The 19083-nt window shown below is 36.4% G+C and overlaps 1 protein-coding gene across 32 annotated transcripts in view; it reads right to left on the bottom strand.

Moving 5' to 3' along the window:
* LOC119147336 (sarcolemma associated protein) overlaps positions 1–19083 on the bottom strand; it is an 89627-nt gene that overhangs the window by 10995 nt on the left and 59549 nt on the right. For 23 of the 32 annotated variants that reach the window (XM_037386158.1, XM_037386157.1, XM_037386169.1 and 20 more), the window contains 6 exons: positions 15459–15515; positions 11910–11990; positions 11584–11643; positions 5372–5494; positions 4280–4354; positions 289–609 (listed from right to left, as the gene is read on the bottom strand). In XM_037386158.1, coding sequence (XP_037242055.1) covers positions 289–609; positions 4280–4354; positions 5372–5494; positions 11584–11643; positions 11910–11990; positions 15459–15515 — 717 coding nt within the window. Of the gene's footprint in view, positions 1–288; positions 610–4279; positions 4355–5371; positions 5495–11583; positions 11644–11909; positions 11991–13982; positions 14116–15458; positions 15516–19083 lie in introns of those variants that run through there. The other 9 variants (XM_037386165.1, XM_037386181.1, XM_037386175.1 and 6 more) reach the window with 2 other exon arrangements.

Raw genomic sequence — 19083 nt, 5'->3', positions numbered from 1 at the left:
CCATCTTTTATAAGTGGAATTCTGCTTTGTCTACTCTTGATACCAAAGGGTACCTAAGCTAGTTTAGGCATAATAGAGAATTACTATTTAATGAAGCATACAAAACAGCTTTTGTAACACTACAAGCCTTGATGCACATATTATATACATGTGTGCATGTGTGCACATACATAAAGACATAGTAAATAACTACAGAGAAACAAATAGTGATTTGAATAACTGACATTCATCAGATAGACTAGTACTAACAGTAGTATCCTTCTCAGTGACATCCTTTTAAACAAGTACCTTTTAAGCGAGTAGCCTCTTCCTTATGCTGATCCTCACACTGCTGGCATCTGAGCTGAAAACTGGCTTGCAGACTGACAATTTCTTTTTCATAATCTGAGGCATCTTTCCGCCACCGTTCAAGTTCCGCTCGCACTGTTTGCAGCTCATCTTGCAATGTAGAAATATCTGTATCTCGTTCTGATGCTGCCTTTTCCGCTACTTGTTGAAGTGACAGAATCTCATTTTGAGCACTGACTAGTTCATTTCTAGTGCTTGAAATTTCACTCTCCTTTTCCTCACGAAGATTCTCAATATCTTCTTGTAACCTTCGCAACTGAGCTGGAAAGCATGTGTGAATGTTATTATTTTGTAAAACTGTATTTACAGAAACTCTAAAAACCTAACTTGCTTTCTCAACTTGTTGATGTTTAACAGGACTAAAGAATCCTAATATTATTGAAAAAGATATTAATCTTGTCAAATGCTGCACCCTTGAAGAGACATGCATATGGGGGTCACGTATTACAGAGTCAAAAGAAACAAGAATTATGGTTGGACACAGCTTTCTTAGATAGGGTTACGCGCGCAATATTAAAGCAAGTCTCCAAAATCTGAAACCAAGATTCAGATCCAACTTCAAGGTAAGCAAAACAAGTATTACAGAACAAGGACACTGAGGGGTTCAGGGACAAGAGGAAAAGCAAGAAAACTTCTGTGACAAGCCAAACATTTGCAAAGCTACAGTGGAAATGTTTGCTTGTTCAGCAGTTAACTTGTAATGTCTACAAATATTTCAGGCACAGTCTCTAATTTCTAGTCCAGTATCCACATGTAGTAAAGGAAATAAAAATTACTTCTTTGCAAAAAGCATTTTTCAAAGCGTGAGATGAATTTTCAATTGAAAGGGACAGCTGCACCGAATATACTGAACTATAACAAGTCCTTCAGCATTAACAGCCTACTGTAAATGTGCAGCAGACACATACACGCTAGGCTATTTTACATTTCTGCATGAAGCAAACCTTATAAATTATTCCCATTCAAAACTGTTTCATTACTAAAACACATCTCTTCTCTGAGCACAAATATTCTTCATAAAAATGCACACAAATAGAATTCAGTGCAAACAGCTGGAAAAAAGAAGCAGAGAGGAAAGTGAACTAAAAAAGAACAAAATTTGGTCAGTGTGTTTGTTTTGCTTTTTTAAGAGTACATCACAGAATTCACATGTATTTCATTTATTTCTAACATGGGAAAAAGCAATTAGTAAATTAATGAAGAATTGCTCTCAGAAGTACTTAATATCACTTGAAAACCTAATATAAGATACTGTAGAGGGTCAGAATCACACATTTAAGGTTTTATGTTTCAGAAACAAGGGACAAAAAGAGGATAGTGGAAAGCATGGGAAGATAACCAAGGCTGAGTAACCTTCATAGATTACTTGTATTTATTTTTGTTCTCTCAATCCATTACAGAAGATAACACAGAACGTGAGCAAGTCTTGCCGTAAACTGATATAACATAAAAACCTTTTTCCTCCCCTCCTCTAAACAGGCTCCAGCAAGACATTAAAGAATCTATGAATTACCCAATTTCACACTCTGGAAGAATAAGACAGTACAGGAAAAAAATAGAGTATTATATACTGTAATACGTAAGAGCTAATCTAGACAACAGTAAATTAGATTTCACAGCAATTCTGTATAAGACGAAACAGTCTATCTGTTCCATAACAAAAATGTTTGCAGCATGATGGATTTTTACATACATGAGCAACACGACACTTACTACCATCTGATTTGTTTGAAAACAGTTTCTACAGGCTTATACTAACAGAACAGCACAAAGTAGTGGATGAGAACAACCTGACAGTAAAACAACACATGACATATTACCTATTGCCTTTCCATGTACCCATTAGAAGTCTTGAAACTACCAAACCAATATGCTAGGAAACCACATTTCTAAAATACCAAGAATTACAACTTGCTAATATAGCAGGTGCCCATTAACGAGCAAAGGAACAATTTTTTTTCAAACCATATCTTCCTGATATGATTTTCTTCATCAAACCAAGCTAAATTCCTGCTTCTCCATAACTGCAGTAATACAAATAAATTTCTTTTTTCCCTTCTGTCTGCATTGTTAATGAACAACCCTCCCTTTAAATGTTCAAGCATGAAAACAATCCAAATGCATACAAGTGTTTCTAAAGTTTGGTGGAGTTGTAGAAATAACTTACACAGGAAAATTACTACCAAGAATATTGGAATGGTTTCTGAGGCACTGGATAGAATCTGAAAGAGCAATTAGAAAGAAACCTTCCATTACACCTCTTACTTATGTAGGCCATTACCTCATCTAAACTGAACGCTTCACTTTTTTTTTTTTTTTTTAAATAAGTAATGGCAAGTTACTTGAATGTCCTTGTTTTTCCTATCTGTTCATCTGAAGAACTTCACACTTAGAGATAGGATCTCAGTTGTTTCTGTGGCACCTTCTCTTCTCTATGACAAACATACAAAACCATGTAGCACTGGCTGGCCTAAAACATTGATTCCATGAAAATGCTTCAAGAAACGTTACTGCATGAAGCGGCCAAGATTTTTTTCTCCACTGCAGTTTGCAGAGACTGCCAAGAAAGAATCCTGACATCCTGACAACTTTTCTCAAGTTCTGAGATGCGTCACACCCTAAAAGTTTGGGAAGCAGCAAGCATACAATGAGCATCAGGACATTTTGAACATTTTGAACTACAGCGGAGAGAGAAGAGGAGGAAACATTAGCAAGACCTCACTTGAGAATGGTTCAGGAAACAAAAAGCACCGAACTGACAAAAGGCATCTTGCAGTTAAGTCTGACCCTGTCAAGCTTCTACTTGGATTCTCTTTTTTTGAGAGAGAAAAAAAAAAGGTTTCTTTTTTTCTGCATGGAAATAACTATCAAATTCTAATTTTAACTTTTGCTACAGCACTTTTTTACTCGGAGAACTTTTATTATGAGCAGGGTAATATTTAAAATCAAATTGCTCATCTTGCTCTGAACATGAGCATTACGTAAACTCCTCTTTCTTACAAGAGCAATGGCAGAACACATAAATATTCTTTGCTGACACTCATACAAAATAGTGCTATTACATAAGCTTCTCAGTGTAACTGGTATATGACAAGTACTACGTTCCACAACAAATTACTGCCCATGACGTAATTTGCTAAAGCCATTTTGATTTCCTAAGAAAGCGAGGACTGTCAGTCCATCTTCCTGTCTGTTCATCTGCCTTCCAACCGTTTTCAGGTCCAAGCCAAACAGTACGCTGACAACAAGCCCAAGGTACGAAGCTCCAACGAGTTTCATAACGATCAATAGCTGTGTAGATGCTCCAACTAACGCCTGCTCTAACGACTTACTGATTTTAAGGCGAGACAGCCTCTTGATCAATAAGCTCGCTCACATGCACAGGCTGACAAGCTAACATGATGCAGAAGTTATGTAAATCACAGGATCCCCTTCTGCTATAATTATTCTGCGCTGAAAAGAACGTGTTTGGTGATATTGTTTTTTCAAAAAAGCATAGACAGCGTCTCTGCTGCAGAAGTTTTAATGCATGCTCTGAAGTTGGATGTAGATCTAGATTAAAAATTCCTTTGGCAGGATCCTACTAATGAAGCGAAGACACCAAGTAGCAATAAAACACCCCTAAACCTTCTGAGTGCCCTGAAGATAAAATAGTCACAGCAAAAATCCCTGGATCATTCAAAGCTGAGAAAGCTGAAGGAGGAGAGCTATGTGCAAGAGATTACATCTTTTGCATTTTCGAAGTTATGACTAGAACCACAGGAATCGACAGGAAACATTTCACAATAAAATTCAAAGATATGGTGAAAGAAATCAGATTTAAAACATACACTTAATTAACATTTTCCTTTATTAGTGCTTATGATGCCATGGAAACAGCCAAAGCTATATATTTTCCCTAAAGAGTGGGGTGAAAAAAGTAAATTCCTACCTTGCAGAGCATTTATTTGCTTGTTAGATTCTTCAACTTGGACTCGATAGGCTTTTCTCTCTTCTTCCAAGAGCGCTATAAATGAAAGTGAAAATGTGCCCAAATTTTTGTTAGTACTTCAGCTGTGTAATTAATTTTGGTCGCAACTTCCCCTTAACTGAAAAGGTTAAAACAATCGTATTATTTCAGTTATGAAAGCTAGTAATGGTGTAAGTAGTTTAATAAAAAGTTAATATTAGGACACCATTCCATTATCGTGGTAGTATTACCATTAATTTGAAATTAATACAATCTGTTGCCTGAACAAAAAACTCCATGTGTGCTAAACACAAACGGGTGTGGGATGAAAAAAAAAACAAGTGCTGTAAATATATCCCATAAAAATCACTGAACAATATGGAATGAAACTGGACTACACTGTTTCCTGTCAAAAACAACCCACAGTTTTGCTGAGGATAATGACACAGCTACACATCCGACAGGATGATCTAAACCAAATACATTAAACTACGTAAATTATCTGACTGAAATACAGATTAATCAATATCTGCAGATGAATATATTTCATAAGAATGCAGTATATGGAGTTCAAGTATGTATTCAATACTATGAAAGGATGTTGGTTTATCTTACAAGGGGTAATGGTTTTAAACTAAAAGCGGGTAGAGTTTTATTAGGTATTCGGAAGAAATCCTTCACTGTAAGTGCGGTGAGACACTGTCACAGTTTGCCCAGAGCAGCTGTGGATGCCCCATCCCTGGCAGTGCTCAGGGCCAGGCTGGATGGGGCCTGGAGCAACCTGGTGTTAGTGGGAGGTGTCCCGGCCCATGGCAGGGGTTGGAACTAGGTGATCTTTAAGGTCCCTTCCAACCCAAATCATTCCACGATTTTACGATCTTGAATCAACAAGTCAGAGCTCGGTTGGACTGTATACAGAGTTCAGAAAAAAGCAAAGGTTTCTGATATTCTGTGCAAGAGATGGGAACGCTATGAAATTTATCTAAGTCAGCAGAACTGAACCCCCTTTTAGGACTACCTGATAAATACAACTTTAATGGATACCCTACACAACCAAGTTGATCTGGGTCTCACCTTGAAGTTCAAAGCATTTTTGTTTACTTGTCCTAGCTAGCTCTTGGGCTTCAACCAGCTCCTTGTGCAGTTGCTGAATTTCTTGCTTAGCCTCAGTCTCTGATTGTGCACCCTGCAATTCATCTGATAAAAAAACATTTATTTTTTTTTTAATCATAAATTTGTACAACAGTTTAATTTGCACTGACACATGATGACTGGCAACTTTTTACTCAAATCATCCAAAGTTAGTTAAACTAAAATTGTATTAGGTAAATATTAGCAAAAATATTAATATACTTTTAAAAGAAGGAAAACATATGCAAACTTTAAAATATTCATTACATATACAACATGCAGCATAAAACAAAACAAAACAAAAACAACACAACCAAGAACAAGACAGTTTTTTTAAAAACACTGTATAGATTGGCAGGGATTCTAACAATGACAAAAATGAAGGAACAACAAGCCTAAGACAATCCTTGGCTCTGTTTACAACTTATTTTTAAAAGGAAGCTTCTCTAACCCTCTCCCCCAGCACACACTTCTCAGCAATAATTCCACATCCCCTACCTCCCAAGCCCACCCTCCCAGGCCTGCTCCTAAGAGCACGTACCAGCCCTGGCACGCAGCTACGGGCACATGTACAGACCCAGCCTTGTACTGAGGCTGGCTAATGCCACTCAGCTGCAAGAGATTATGCAAAGAGTTGCTATTAAGTGGTTTGCTACTGCCAACCAGCCTGCTACCATGCAAGGCTTGGCTTCCCCCTCTCCTCTGTGGACCATAACTACAAGGAAAGGAAAAAATTTGGGGGAATTTTCTAAAACAAAATTAAGAAAATAAAGAAAAGTCCACCCTCCTTATTCCATTCAGTGGCCTAGTGAATACTAAGCTATTTTTTCCACTGTGTCTTAAAATATTAGATATATCTTTAACGCAATCAGGTATCTATGCAAGTTATTCAGACTCCAAATAAAAACATTTCTCTTCCCCACAAGTCTATTTTAGCTAAAATGCATATTAAATACCTCTTGGGCTTACAAGAGATGACTTACAGTTGTGGATAAATTAGGTAGTTTTAAAGCTTAACTTTTGGCAGAATGTAAAAGAGGAAAAATAAGTGTTTGTGACTAATTGCAGTGTCCTCTGATGTGCACACAGCAGAAACTAGGTGCAGTAAAGAAAAGGAAGACAACTCTCCAGCCTGCAGGCATCTGCAATGCCAGGAACTGCATCCAGGAAACTCGCATTCACTAAATTTTCCTTAAGTAGTGCCTGGGGCAGAAACAGATCTTCCAATAGGCACAAGGAGCATTCAAACTACATAGGCAGAGGGCTAAAACTCTATAGAAAGCCCGTTAGGTGAGAATGGTAAAGATGGAAATCAGTGAAAAAAGTCCAGCTGCGCATCATGGGAGAGGGAGAACAAAAAGGTAGGTGTGTTACACAGCGAACTGTTTAATGTACGTCTACCACTACAGACCATATGGATTTCAGATAAAGGCACACTACTTAGAATAAAAACTGCAAAAAGATAGATTACTTTGGTTGTCTGGACCTGTCACTAATAAGAAAAAAAAAAATACAAGCTATAGTTTAGTTCGTCGTTATACTTTTGACATTCATAATTGACTGTATGTCATCAACAAAGTAATCTTTTTTTTTTTTTTTCTGTTTTCTTCATTAAAAATACTGTTTACCAAATCATGTTAAAGTATTCACGCTGTATCCCTCGAGGAAAAGAGGCTATGTTTCTGCTGTTCTCACAGTAATGAATTGGTGGGATGGATCAAGTAGAGCTGAGGGTACACATGTGCTTTTAGACTTTTTCAGAACAAAATTATGAGAGCAGAAAGAACAAAGAGGACTACATATTTCATCCAAATGCTTTCTTTTATGGTTTATTAGAGTTCCAAATCCAAGTTTCTCTTTATTGAACATGTTTTGTTCCTAGCTTCTCATGGATAAAGACTTGGGGCAATTAGACTCTCAACCCTCTTTAATGAGACTGTTCAGAAGAAGTGGATGAGGAAGTGGACAAATTATGCTCCAATCACGTCTGATAAAGAAGCAGTGTCCCAAATCCAACAATAGGCACCCTAAATGAACTTTCTGGTGGACAGTATTTTCCAAGCAATGAAAGCATGCATCATAAAAGATAATACTGCTTCAAAGGAGATGAGGAACTCAACTTATGGGACAACGTTTAAACAATTTAAACAATCAGTTTAGCAAAGACACAATCAAGGTAAAGCCTTTCCTACACAAATGCAATAGGGGAATTTCCATATGCTTGACATGCTTCTAAATCAAAAGCCAAGCAACATAAGTACAACAAAATAACAGCTTTTCAGTCTTAGCCAAACTGAAAATTTCTTTAATGTCTTTTAGTTCAAAGCAAACATTTTTTTTGCTAACTCTAGTTTTGAAAAAAATCCTTAGTGAGTAGGATCGCTCTATTTATAAATAACAGAACTACTAAATATCATCAGGCTTAGAGCTAGTTCCCTTAGAAAGCAAATTCACATCACAAAAAAAAAATTTGCTAACTAATATAAAAGGCTGCAATTAAAAAAAAAAAAAAAAGAGTATTTGAGCAATTTCCAGGAGCATTCAGTATTGAACAAACTGTTCTGAGAGAAGTCTAAGGAATTCTATCATTAACTACAAAAAGGTACCAAAACAAAAAAGTCAAATACAACAGTTTGAAAACCCTTGTTCATTTATTCTAGCTCACTGAAAATTTTAATCTGTGTTCAGACTGTTTGTCACATTGCACAATACATTCTTAATTAATACCACTTTGTTTCCCCTGCACACACAGAGGTTTCCCTTAACATCAACTCTACCAGTAGATTTAAAAATGCTAAAAAAATTAGCCTGATCCATACAAATCATTGCTAAAGCACATAAATATTTCTCCACCTTCAATCTGGCTCAAGAAAAGGAGTCTAACCCATAGGCCAGTTTGGGGGGAAAACTACCATTTCTAAATTATTACAGAATATGATGGTGTGCAAAGGAATACTTTGCAATTTTACTATCTATAAAATAAAACTTCGGTTAAACCAATTAATATTTACAAACACGAAGATATCAACAGAGTTCTGCTTATATGTTTGCTTTTACACTTTTGATAAGAGAGATGATACAGCACCACACATAGGCTGTGGTCTTAATTGATCCCTTATCCGTAGGTGCCTGGCCTGTGGAAGCACATTCATGAACAGGGTGGTACTTCTCCAAGTCTCACAGTAGCTCACTTTCAGAATTTTGCAGGATTTCTCAGGTTACTCAGATGACTCTTCTCAGAGTACTCAGTGAAGTCAAATAAATGATTAAAACGCTAAGTTTTCTCCAGCTTCATAAGATCCACATAAAGTAAACTGTATCATATACTTAAAATAAAGTATCTGGCTATTGCAACATAAAACGCAATGGTTCCCAAACTTTCTAAATCCACAGACCATTGCTGATTTTCAAAATTTCTCATGTTGTAAACTACCACTGTTCAGCAACCTCTCAACTGAAACCACTTTTCATTAAGATTCCATGGATCAGTCTTATAGTTACTATAAAATTATAAGGAAGTTGATAAGAACAAGATTACTAACCTTCCAGTAACATTTATTGCTTCTTTCCATCTGTTTAACATTTTTGCTTAACATACCTGGTTTTAACTTTGCAAAAAGTAGTCACAAACAGCCTGTCTAAATAGAAGCATCCAGGGAACTGTTATTAATGGCCAGAATTCATTTACCTTGTTGGGGAAAGGAAGAAAAACAACCCCCAAACCAAACCCCAAAAAAGTAGTTCTACTAATCTGTGACAGCTTTTCCCCTTCCCCTCTTTGACAGACTCTGACTTGTAGAAAGCTGAAACAAATCCGGAATGCACTCAAAATTTAATGATGGAAAATACACTTGGAGGAAACTACAGCAATTAGAAGTCTCATCATTTTCTTGTTCCAATGATTTGTTTGGCAAATTCCAACAGTTAAACAAAAAGGAACGCTGCCTTTTCCAGCAGCCGTTTCCGCATTCCAAACAGCTGCCAGATGAGAAATGTTCTCACTCTTCCTTAATTGTATGACTGCATAACAAATCCACTTGAAAGTCTTTCTGTGGCAAAGATGATCCTTTTTAGGGCAAAGCCAGGCATGTGAAGTAGCTCTCTGACAAAACCTCAAACAAAACTGCGGGTTTATAGGCTCTTCTTAAAAATTTCAAGGGAGAATGATTCATTGTACAGATATTTTTTAATGGTTTCATGACAGCAAAAAAGGAATGCCCATAAATAGCCTCAAGAGAAAACCAGTTATTACAATTACTGTGGTTAATTACAATATGCAATTCAATAGCAAAGCGGTCTATGCAAATAGGTATTTTTCTACTTATTCACTAAAAGTTCTGTAACGGTTATGGTTTAAATCTCCAACCGAGTAAAGACAGATGAAGCCAGGAAAACATCCACATTAGCAAAAGACTGCTTCCATGTTACCACAGAAAACTTGATTTTAGTCCTTCAGGAGTTCAGTTAACCCTCCCTGCCACTTCAACATACCCTGTACAGAGAAAGTGTAACTGCGCTTGACCCTTGCTGTGACATGAGGCTGTCCTCATCTAGGAAGCAGCACGCTCACAGCAGCCTCACCTTGGTCTTGGGCTGTTAAACAAACCTTTCTGAGAGAATTTAGTAAGACTTCACTTGCACATAAGGACAATTCAGGAATCTGTGGTTTTCAGCCTGAGGGGTACACTTTTAATTTGTCCGCAGAAGATAACTAAGAAATCCAGTCAATTGGGAGTAGTCTTCAGTTGGCTCTCTCAAAACTGTAAGAACTAGAACTGAAATAATTTTGACATAAGCTGAACTTAGATTCTCTGCTGTACTGTTTACATACAAAGGGTTATTCTGGCTGTGAATTATGTGCATGTGACAATGCTCACTGGAAGCAAACTCCTTAATGTGTATCCCATTCTGGACTTAAAAGTTCTAACACTTAACAAATATCACGCTTTTCAACTGTATTTCTCCTCTCCCCACCCCGTCCCAAATAAAACTTGTTGCAAAACCCAATTTTATTTCCAAATTCCAAAAATAAGACTGTCATAATCACTATGAACATCATTACCAGGTTCTACCCTGTAACATAGGAAGTCACTGCATATACTGGTTATTAATTGCAAACATTAGAGCAAAAGCCAAATGGAACATGCCTAAGAGCTCAAACACTCCTTTTTAAACTGCTTTGCTGAACTGATACCCACTGGAAAAATACCCAATTCAACTTTAGTTTTGCTGTTTGGAAACATATATAATACATGCGATTTTTTGAAGTCCTTCCGTCATAAAATTAGAGAAGTGTAAACAACTATAGAAAAATGCTCTTTTACGGGTATTCTAAAACTCATTATGGTTTCCTATCTTTCTGAACCATAAAGAACTGTGATGTTCTTTTTACTTGTGATCTCAATGTAAGCATCATTTTACAGATCAAATGTCTAATTGTACAAAAAGCATAAAATTAATTTTCAGTAAGCTAAATGTAACAACTAATACCCCACAAATTTTTTCAGCTCATGAATATGTAAATATTAGCTTGCTAATCAAGTTTTAAGTACATGCCTTCAGTGCAGTGAGCAGTAAAAAAATTAAATTTTCCAGCTATGAAGCTCAAAGCTAAGGCTTAGCAATCATTCTAAATACAGTTATAGCAGGAAATTCAAATCTTGATTGTGTTAAGCAAAAAAAGATTTTCGATTTTCTTTTTAACCCATCAGGTGCAAACTAACAGAAGCATTTCTGACAGCGATGGGAACTATATGAGAAAAATTTGGCAGTACCTAAAACATGTCACTGATAGAAGAATCTCTCCTCCCCACAGCTATTAGCCCTAACTTAAGTGTATGCAGAAACTACTTCTCGACTCTACTTGGAAGTTGTAACATGTAGATTCCTAGAACAGTATGGGTGAGTGCAAAAACTAGCTTTATGCACAAGTTCTATACTAACACTCAGAAGTATGTTTTTATTTCATATCACCCAATGGAATCATTATTCATATTCAAATGCAACTCTTCTGTACTACCATGATTAAAACCTTTGAATTTCAGCACTCTACTTCAACGCACATTTGATCAAAAACAGGTAGACAAGAAGATATAAATATATATACACACACACAGAGGTTATACATATAAAGTTACAAAAATAAAATTGTTTACCTTTTAGAAGCGCTACTTTAGCAATAGGTTCATTTAGATCTTGGTCATCCATCTGGGCATCTAAAAAACCCAACAAATACCACACCTTTCAGAGAGCAGGCAGACTGTTTTCACATAAATGTTCTTTAAGCAAGGAGAAGCTTTTACAGTCTTCTTTCTTTAGACCATTTAATTATGAACTCACAAAAGAGACAATACTGCTCTAAGCTTGTATCTGGCTCCGCGTAATATGCGCCTTCGCCACTCTTTTAAAAGAAACGACTCTGCGATTCAGTGATTTAATTCAAAGTAATTAGATGTTACAGAAATCTCAGTTAAATGCTTACCTGTAGTGTCGTCGCTGCTTTTTTCCTTGCTTGGACTAAGAGTGTCTGACAAATCAGATTCCTTGACTCTTGCTTGATTCTCTGCAAGAAACAAGAAAAATCAGCTACAATCAGCAAATGTTTTGTTCAGTCTCTTAATCATAATTTTTTCGATACATCTATTTATTTAATTACAGCTAGATGTTAACAGAACACAACTTTGTTGAAGAAACACCTAAAAACCTGGTGTTTGCTTATTTCTTTGTAAGTCTGGGCTAAAATGGATTCAGCATCACTAAAGTCATTAATCTAGCCGAGGCTCTAATAGGGGATGCAACTGCATCATGCACAGCTTGAACTTTTGTTAAAGCTGTATTCTTGCCAGCTGGAACTCTGTGCAAAAGCTGATTCAATCAGGGAACAAACAAGAAAAGAAGACTAGAACAATGCAGATATTGTAACAAGTCAGAAAGAAATTGCTGTTAAGAATAAAACTGTGCTTCAGTATTTTGGACAAGTAAAATAATAGCAACAAGTCTTATATATACTGTTTTGTTAAAAAGAAGTGTGTCATGAACCAGTTAAGAATCACAGCAATATAAATTAATACACTAATTTCTAGAAAGAGTTTTCAGTTCAAATTGTATTAAGAGAAGGCAGTCTGTGCCCTTTCCACCAAAAAATACCTTCATTAAATATCTGCTCATACACAATTCACCGCATTATTATATGCAGCTCAGTGAAGCCACACAGTTGTGTGTTTGTTTTGTTCGGTTGGTTGGTTTTTACCAGTTACAGATTTTTAATGGAGACCAGACTTTTTCAAAAGGTATGGGGAGTTTAATTATACTATTTATTTAATTACTATACATATTTACTTATATAATATATATATAACACCACAAATAATATTTAATTATCCTTTTTCGACACAGAATTATCCCTGACTCAAGAGTCTGAATACTTCTGAGGCTGTAATTTTCTTTTTTTTTTTTTTTTTTAAAATAACTATTACAGTTTAGTTCTGATAGGTCCATTAAAGAAAGGCACACTATCTCTGCTGTGGGCAAACCCAGTAAGTCTGTCAAGCGAGGAACTGTGTCACCAACATGCAGGTGATATCACACATAATGAAGTCTTTCTTGGCTGACTATGCAGATCCTTGGTTTGACAGCATCACTGCCCACCCACAGATTAATAGAGGTTTCCTCTGACTCTCAAGTTCCAAGTGTGTGTGTGTATATATATATATAAAATAAAGCATCATTACAACATTCCCAGTATACAGACTTCACTTCTACAATACATGCAGGAAAGCAGTGAACACAAATAATTCCTTCACATATAGACACTGTAGATGCAATGAAATAGTACCAGGACACAGGAAAAAAAAGATGCACAGCAATAAATCAATCAAGTGTGTCATACCAATAGGGTTAATATATGAAAATATATGTAAAAAAGGAGTAATGAGAAAGCTGCGTGCATTGTTTTTTCAAGTAACAAGACAACAAACAGAACGAAACACCCCCAAAATGAAAGACATTAAGTGGAAACTGAAGACAACCTGTGCACCTACACAGGGAAATTAGGAAGACAACAAAACACAGACAGATTAATAGAAATAAAAGTTTTCTATTTCTCTGTGCCAGAGTAACATCCACTTGCATGTGAAACGGAAGGCAGCAAGTACAAACAAAGCAGCTGATCCAGAGCCACTTTTCCTGTCCTAATGTAACTGAAATCACTGGAGAGGAAGAAGGGGAAAGCACCCGCGCACTTAGAGCACATCAGGGGTTCAGATCTGGCAGCTATTCCAAACATCTCCCTCATTATTTCAGCAGACTTCAAAGCTCATAGTGACTGGTGTAATTAAAAACTTGACAATCGGAGTTGGTTCTTTGCTAAAACAAAAAGGGTACTTCCCTGGTTTTAGGTTTTTAACTAATATCTAAAGATGTCAGGACACAAAGCATTTTATATGTATCATACAGAAACAAGCCCACAAGATTGCCATTAAAGCCGCAGTAATTACTAAACAAAGTAATACATTCTTTTTAAAGTATTAAGAAAAGTATATCCTAAGAGCCTCACCCATGTCGTCTATATTAGTGGCCAATCCAGAAGCACTAAGCTGAGCAGTATCTGTATCCAACTAACTTTACCATATCTGGTCATACATGGGAACAGCTTTCTTGCTCCGTGTGAAACAGGAGGAACAGTGCAAGTTCCAACCGCTGAATTAATTCTCTCTCCCCCCACCTCCCTCTCATACTCCCCTCCCACCCACACTTGGGTAACACCAGCTCCTTCCTCCCTCCTATCCTCCTCCCCCTGAAACAGGGAACAAGATGAGGCACCAGGGGAAAGATGCATCAGTGTCTACATCTGCAACAGCAAAAGTAAAAAAGAAAATGATTTAGAAACCTGCTTCCTATTCTGGAACCAGAACCATAAGCACAAAACTCCTTCCTGTACTATATTGTTTCACAGCAGTTGTCCCTATTTCCCATAATAAAACTGAGCTGAATAAATATAGCCAAAATGATGAAGTATATTAAAATGTGTTGACATCATACTTACTTGATGAGTTAGAATATATTAACAAGCACCAAAAATAGCACACTGCTTTGCAAGATAACTGGCATGCAAGTGTTACGTTACAGTTATTGTATGCATTCTTTTGCCAAATATGGCATGTTGTCTATAGCTTACTCACCTACAGAAACAAATTAAAGGTGCAGTTTCATAAATTAAGGTAAAGAGAAGATAAACTGTCTCCAAAAAATGAGAACTTTTAACAAGGTAACATTTATTCAATACAGTAACACTTCACAGAAGAACAGAAGGCAAAGAAATGAGTTAGTATGACTAGACATTAACAAAAAGCTACAAAAGTGGAGTCAGCCTACAAGTCCAAACAGCCTCACATTACACATAGGAAATACTGATCTACACACTTTATAACATTCCCGATTTTGGCACTGTAAGATAAGGATGACGATTCCTTGACAAGATAAATCTTTCCTAATTAGCTCCTTGTATTTCCCTTGTTTTATACAGAAAAGAGTTGAGACATAGATTTTACTTGGAAAAGGCACGTTTAGGAGGTTAATAGTTTAAAGTTATGAAGGTGTAAGTTAAAAAAAAAGTCAAATTAAAATACACTGATATCTAAAACTTAAAATAAGATCAAATGTTATTTCTATTCAGTTTAGTCCTATAATGGAACAAAAAGACCTGTTGAAAATTATGCAGGCACTAAATATTTGAATCAATTTAGAAGAATTATTATCTTTTAGTTATTTTTTTTTAAATGCACACTCAGGTAAGAACTCAGTCAAAACTGAGACTAGCATTTCACCTTCAAAAATTGTTTCCGTTAAATCTTTTTACCTTACAATAGTATTTGGAGCAGAGTTTAATAAACAATATACCTGCCCTATATTGATTTTTTTTTTTCTTAAGTGAGTATTGAACAAAACTCAAACTGCTAGTTTAAGACAGAACATGCACTGAAGTGACATAAAAACATGCTTCAAAAACAATTAAATAATCCAGCAGTCTAACCTTTCAAAAGCTTTGTTTCTTCCACTTTGGTTAGATGTCCTTCATCTATGATCTTGTCTGCCAAACAAAATAAGTGTTACTTTCCAAGATCAAATTAAGCAAGCTTTTCCCTGCACGCATCTACGCAGACTACATTCCATGACCAAATTAAAAGCTGATAGTATTACTTCCTACTCAGGCTTGAACAAAAACTTTATTCTGGCATGGAATAATGAAACAGAGCATACAAGCCTACTGGAACTTTGTGATAAAGTGCATAATTATTTCTTCTGCAGTTTACTAGCTTACATTATTAATGCTTCAGTTCACTAATGAGAAGTTAGGAAAATTAATTTTTACAATCTTTTTTTTTATAGTTATCAAAGAAGGAATTATAAGAGCTGGTTGCCTGAAACAGGTATCGACCCGACACAGCAGAAATCTAGAAATACGTCACAGTAGAACAGAACTGAGAAGCCACCTCCACATCACAACTGCTTTAATAGTACCTATGAAAAGGTACACAGAAACAGCGTTTCTTAGCTTGCAACTTTTAGAGCGCTACACAAACTTCCATAAAATTGTGCATGCATCATACCATTCAGGGTCACAAAAAAATGAGTTTACACATAGCATTCACAGGAAAGCCTACCCATATATGCCAGGTGAATAAAATCCTAAAACACGGAATTTGAAACTAAATTGCTAACTTCATCCTAATTTCAGCTAGGACACGAAGGCAAACAGTAAGACCAAGGGAAGAAAGGTTTGGATTAACCAAAGGCACTTAAAGAACTACCGAACTAGTAATTAATTAATTTATTTTTCAGAGGAGATTTTCATTATTGCTAATTCCTGAAGCATGGGCTAGCAATGCCACCATGCAAAATTATCAAGGGTCACGTATCTTACAGATCACATCATCCATTTCTATGCAGTAGATCTTGAAATTTAGACAATGTTGAAAGCTGTTAACAACAACTGAAAGACCAGGCTGGAAGCTGCCTCCGTCTCTACTCTGTGCTCTCCCTGCTGGATCCCTGCCAATCAGCCACGGAACTGAGTGTGCTGGTTATCCCATGTGCTATTAACAGGTAACTGAGACACAGAGAAAACTGGATGACCGGCACATACAGGAGAGTTCAGATTAAGGAAGCTGGATGGCAGGAGATTGTTTTCAAAATTTTAATTTAAAAAAAAAAAAAAGAAAAAGTGAGCTTCAGTCAGCATTTCCAGCATCGAGTATTTCTGAAGATCAGCAGGTCTCTGTACTCCTCTGATGGCATGTTGCTGTAAGCATTACAATCTAAGGACAGTGGCAGGACAAGATTTGAGCAGAGGTATCTTTTTCAGCCCTAAATAGTAGACAAGCTTTCAGACAAAATATAACCCTGAGGCCTGAAGAACCACTCACACGGCCAAAAGTTTATCCTGTCCCCTTCCCTCACCCACAACCAGACAAACCAGTCTGAAAGAGGTATTTCCTCCACCTACTTCTGTCTCCAAATATTATCCTGCACTGCTATAACATTTTACAAATACTTCAGAAATGCACTGAACAGCACAGTGGATTTTCAGGATTGGCTTCAGGTCTCAAGCAACTGCAGGACATCACTCATCATCCAAGTTCAGAACGGTCTCGAGTTCATGAGAGCTGGAGTCACGGCGCCCTGACTGAGGAAGGCACCACGGAGGGACAAGTGGCTGCAGCCAAGTATCATGAGCCTTCTTCCATTCTAAAAAATAACACCTAAAAAAGTCTTCATACGTAATTATTCCAGGACTCAGCTGAGGCTGGAAGGGGGCAGGGAGGAAGGCAACAAGAAAAAGCAGCTGAGGAGTTCTGCCCATATGTCTGAAAGAATTAGCTGAATGCAAAAACCACACACTCAAAGTAGCTATCGACTATCTGTTCTGAAGGGGTAACACCTCATCTGTGCTAGCGTGTTGGCTTAAAATACACTTCTACAATCAGTTTACAGAAGAAAACTTAGCATTATGAACTGATGGATCTTGGAGTTTTCACAATTCAGTAGCTGTTAAAACCAGAATAATTATAGCACAACACAAAGAAACTAGTCTTCTTGACCCAGATGTTTTTGCAAACTGAAACCTTAGGAGCAGATCTTTATGCTTTTAAGAATCTTGAATTCCTACAACTAAAAAACCTGCAGACTAATTTATTTCCTTTTCCATGGTGTCTTACTGTTTTCTAACATCCATTATGAATTTCAATATTTGTACAAAAATGTTCCTCTTGACACAATTTCTTCAAAGAACTTCAGCAGTAACACACAAGTCCCCTTGCCAGTGGGACCCAAAGCTGACAAAGCCAGTATTTTTGACTTCGTGGCTGACCTCTCTCCTAACTTACAAAACAAGTAAGCATTCTCCCTGTTTTAAGAATGTTAGCATTAGTATATTTCAAAGCCAACAAAAATTTGTTTATTTTAGCATGCCTGTGTATATTTAGATAATAAACAGAAAACTGGATGTAGGTATCATTGAACTACATAGAATCTTACTCTGCACTGTTACCACCCTAGTCATTAAAAATGGCAACATCCAAACAACAATCAGAAAGTAAAAGCAGATGTACCTGTATTTTTAAAACCTCCCTTTTTCAGATCTCTGCATATTTCAAACTTAGTGGTTTTTTTTAAAAAAAAATCAATTCACATTTTTCCTGAATCAAGATGTGCATTTTTGGCTACCAAAAATATAAATTAGAATGAGAATCCTAGCTTTAATTCCTGGCACAAATAATTTTTATCTTTCATGCTACCCAGGCGCTACTTAACAGAAAGCAGAGTTACTGACACATATCATAAATAATACTAATTTTCACTCAATGTGCTTTAAAGTTAAACTTCCAGTTCATCTTTAAGATAGTCTATGTTTATTATTCACTGATGAATACAGTTCAAAGACAGCTTTCTCTTCGGTATTTAGGCATTTCCTATTTTTTTGATTAACAAACTCCCTTTTAGATTTAGGTTGTGTATCACTGTGTAATATATGTAATATAACAGTTAAGATCTATTAACATTACAATGATTACTTAAGATGTCCCAATACATTTTTGTATCAAATTAGTTTTTGAAGGAGGCCAGTTTTGAAGACCAATGAAAGGAAACCTAGCTCTCAACACACAAATTTCAGACCATTTGAAAAAAACGATGCTAAGCAGCTTCAACTTTACTTGCCACCTACAGGACATAAATTTATGGAAAAGTTGAAAATAGCTTTTCAATCCATCCAAAACCTACTTCATTCTAGAGAGATAAAAAAAATATAAAAACTTAGCAAAAAAGCAAAAAATTTACTTGCATTTAGAATCAGAAATGCAAAAAAACATGAAATGAGAAAGAAAAAAGGATGCAAATAAAGAGTTAGATTGGAACAAAAGACAGGAAGCTAGCAGGGCACCACGTCTCTATACATCACCATCATTTTTGGTAGGAACATATGATGTACTAATCAAAAAGCAGTACCATGACTTTTGCTGTCCATGTCACTGTTATTCACCACTGGTTGCTAAAAACAAAATGTTATGAAACGAGCAACAAGTGAGCTGGATGTAATGATCAGACGTCCCAGATCACTCAGAGCAAGATTTCACAACATTTTAGAGATGTTGTAGATC

This window comes from Falco rusticolus, chromosome 4, assembly GCF_015220075.1.
Source record: "Falco rusticolus isolate bFalRus1 chromosome 4, bFalRus1.pri, whole genome shotgun sequence".
Taxonomy (NCBI): Eukaryota; Metazoa; Chordata; class Aves; order Falconiformes; family Falconidae; genus Falco; species Falco rusticolus.
This window is presented reverse-complemented; position numbering and strand designations above follow the sequence as displayed.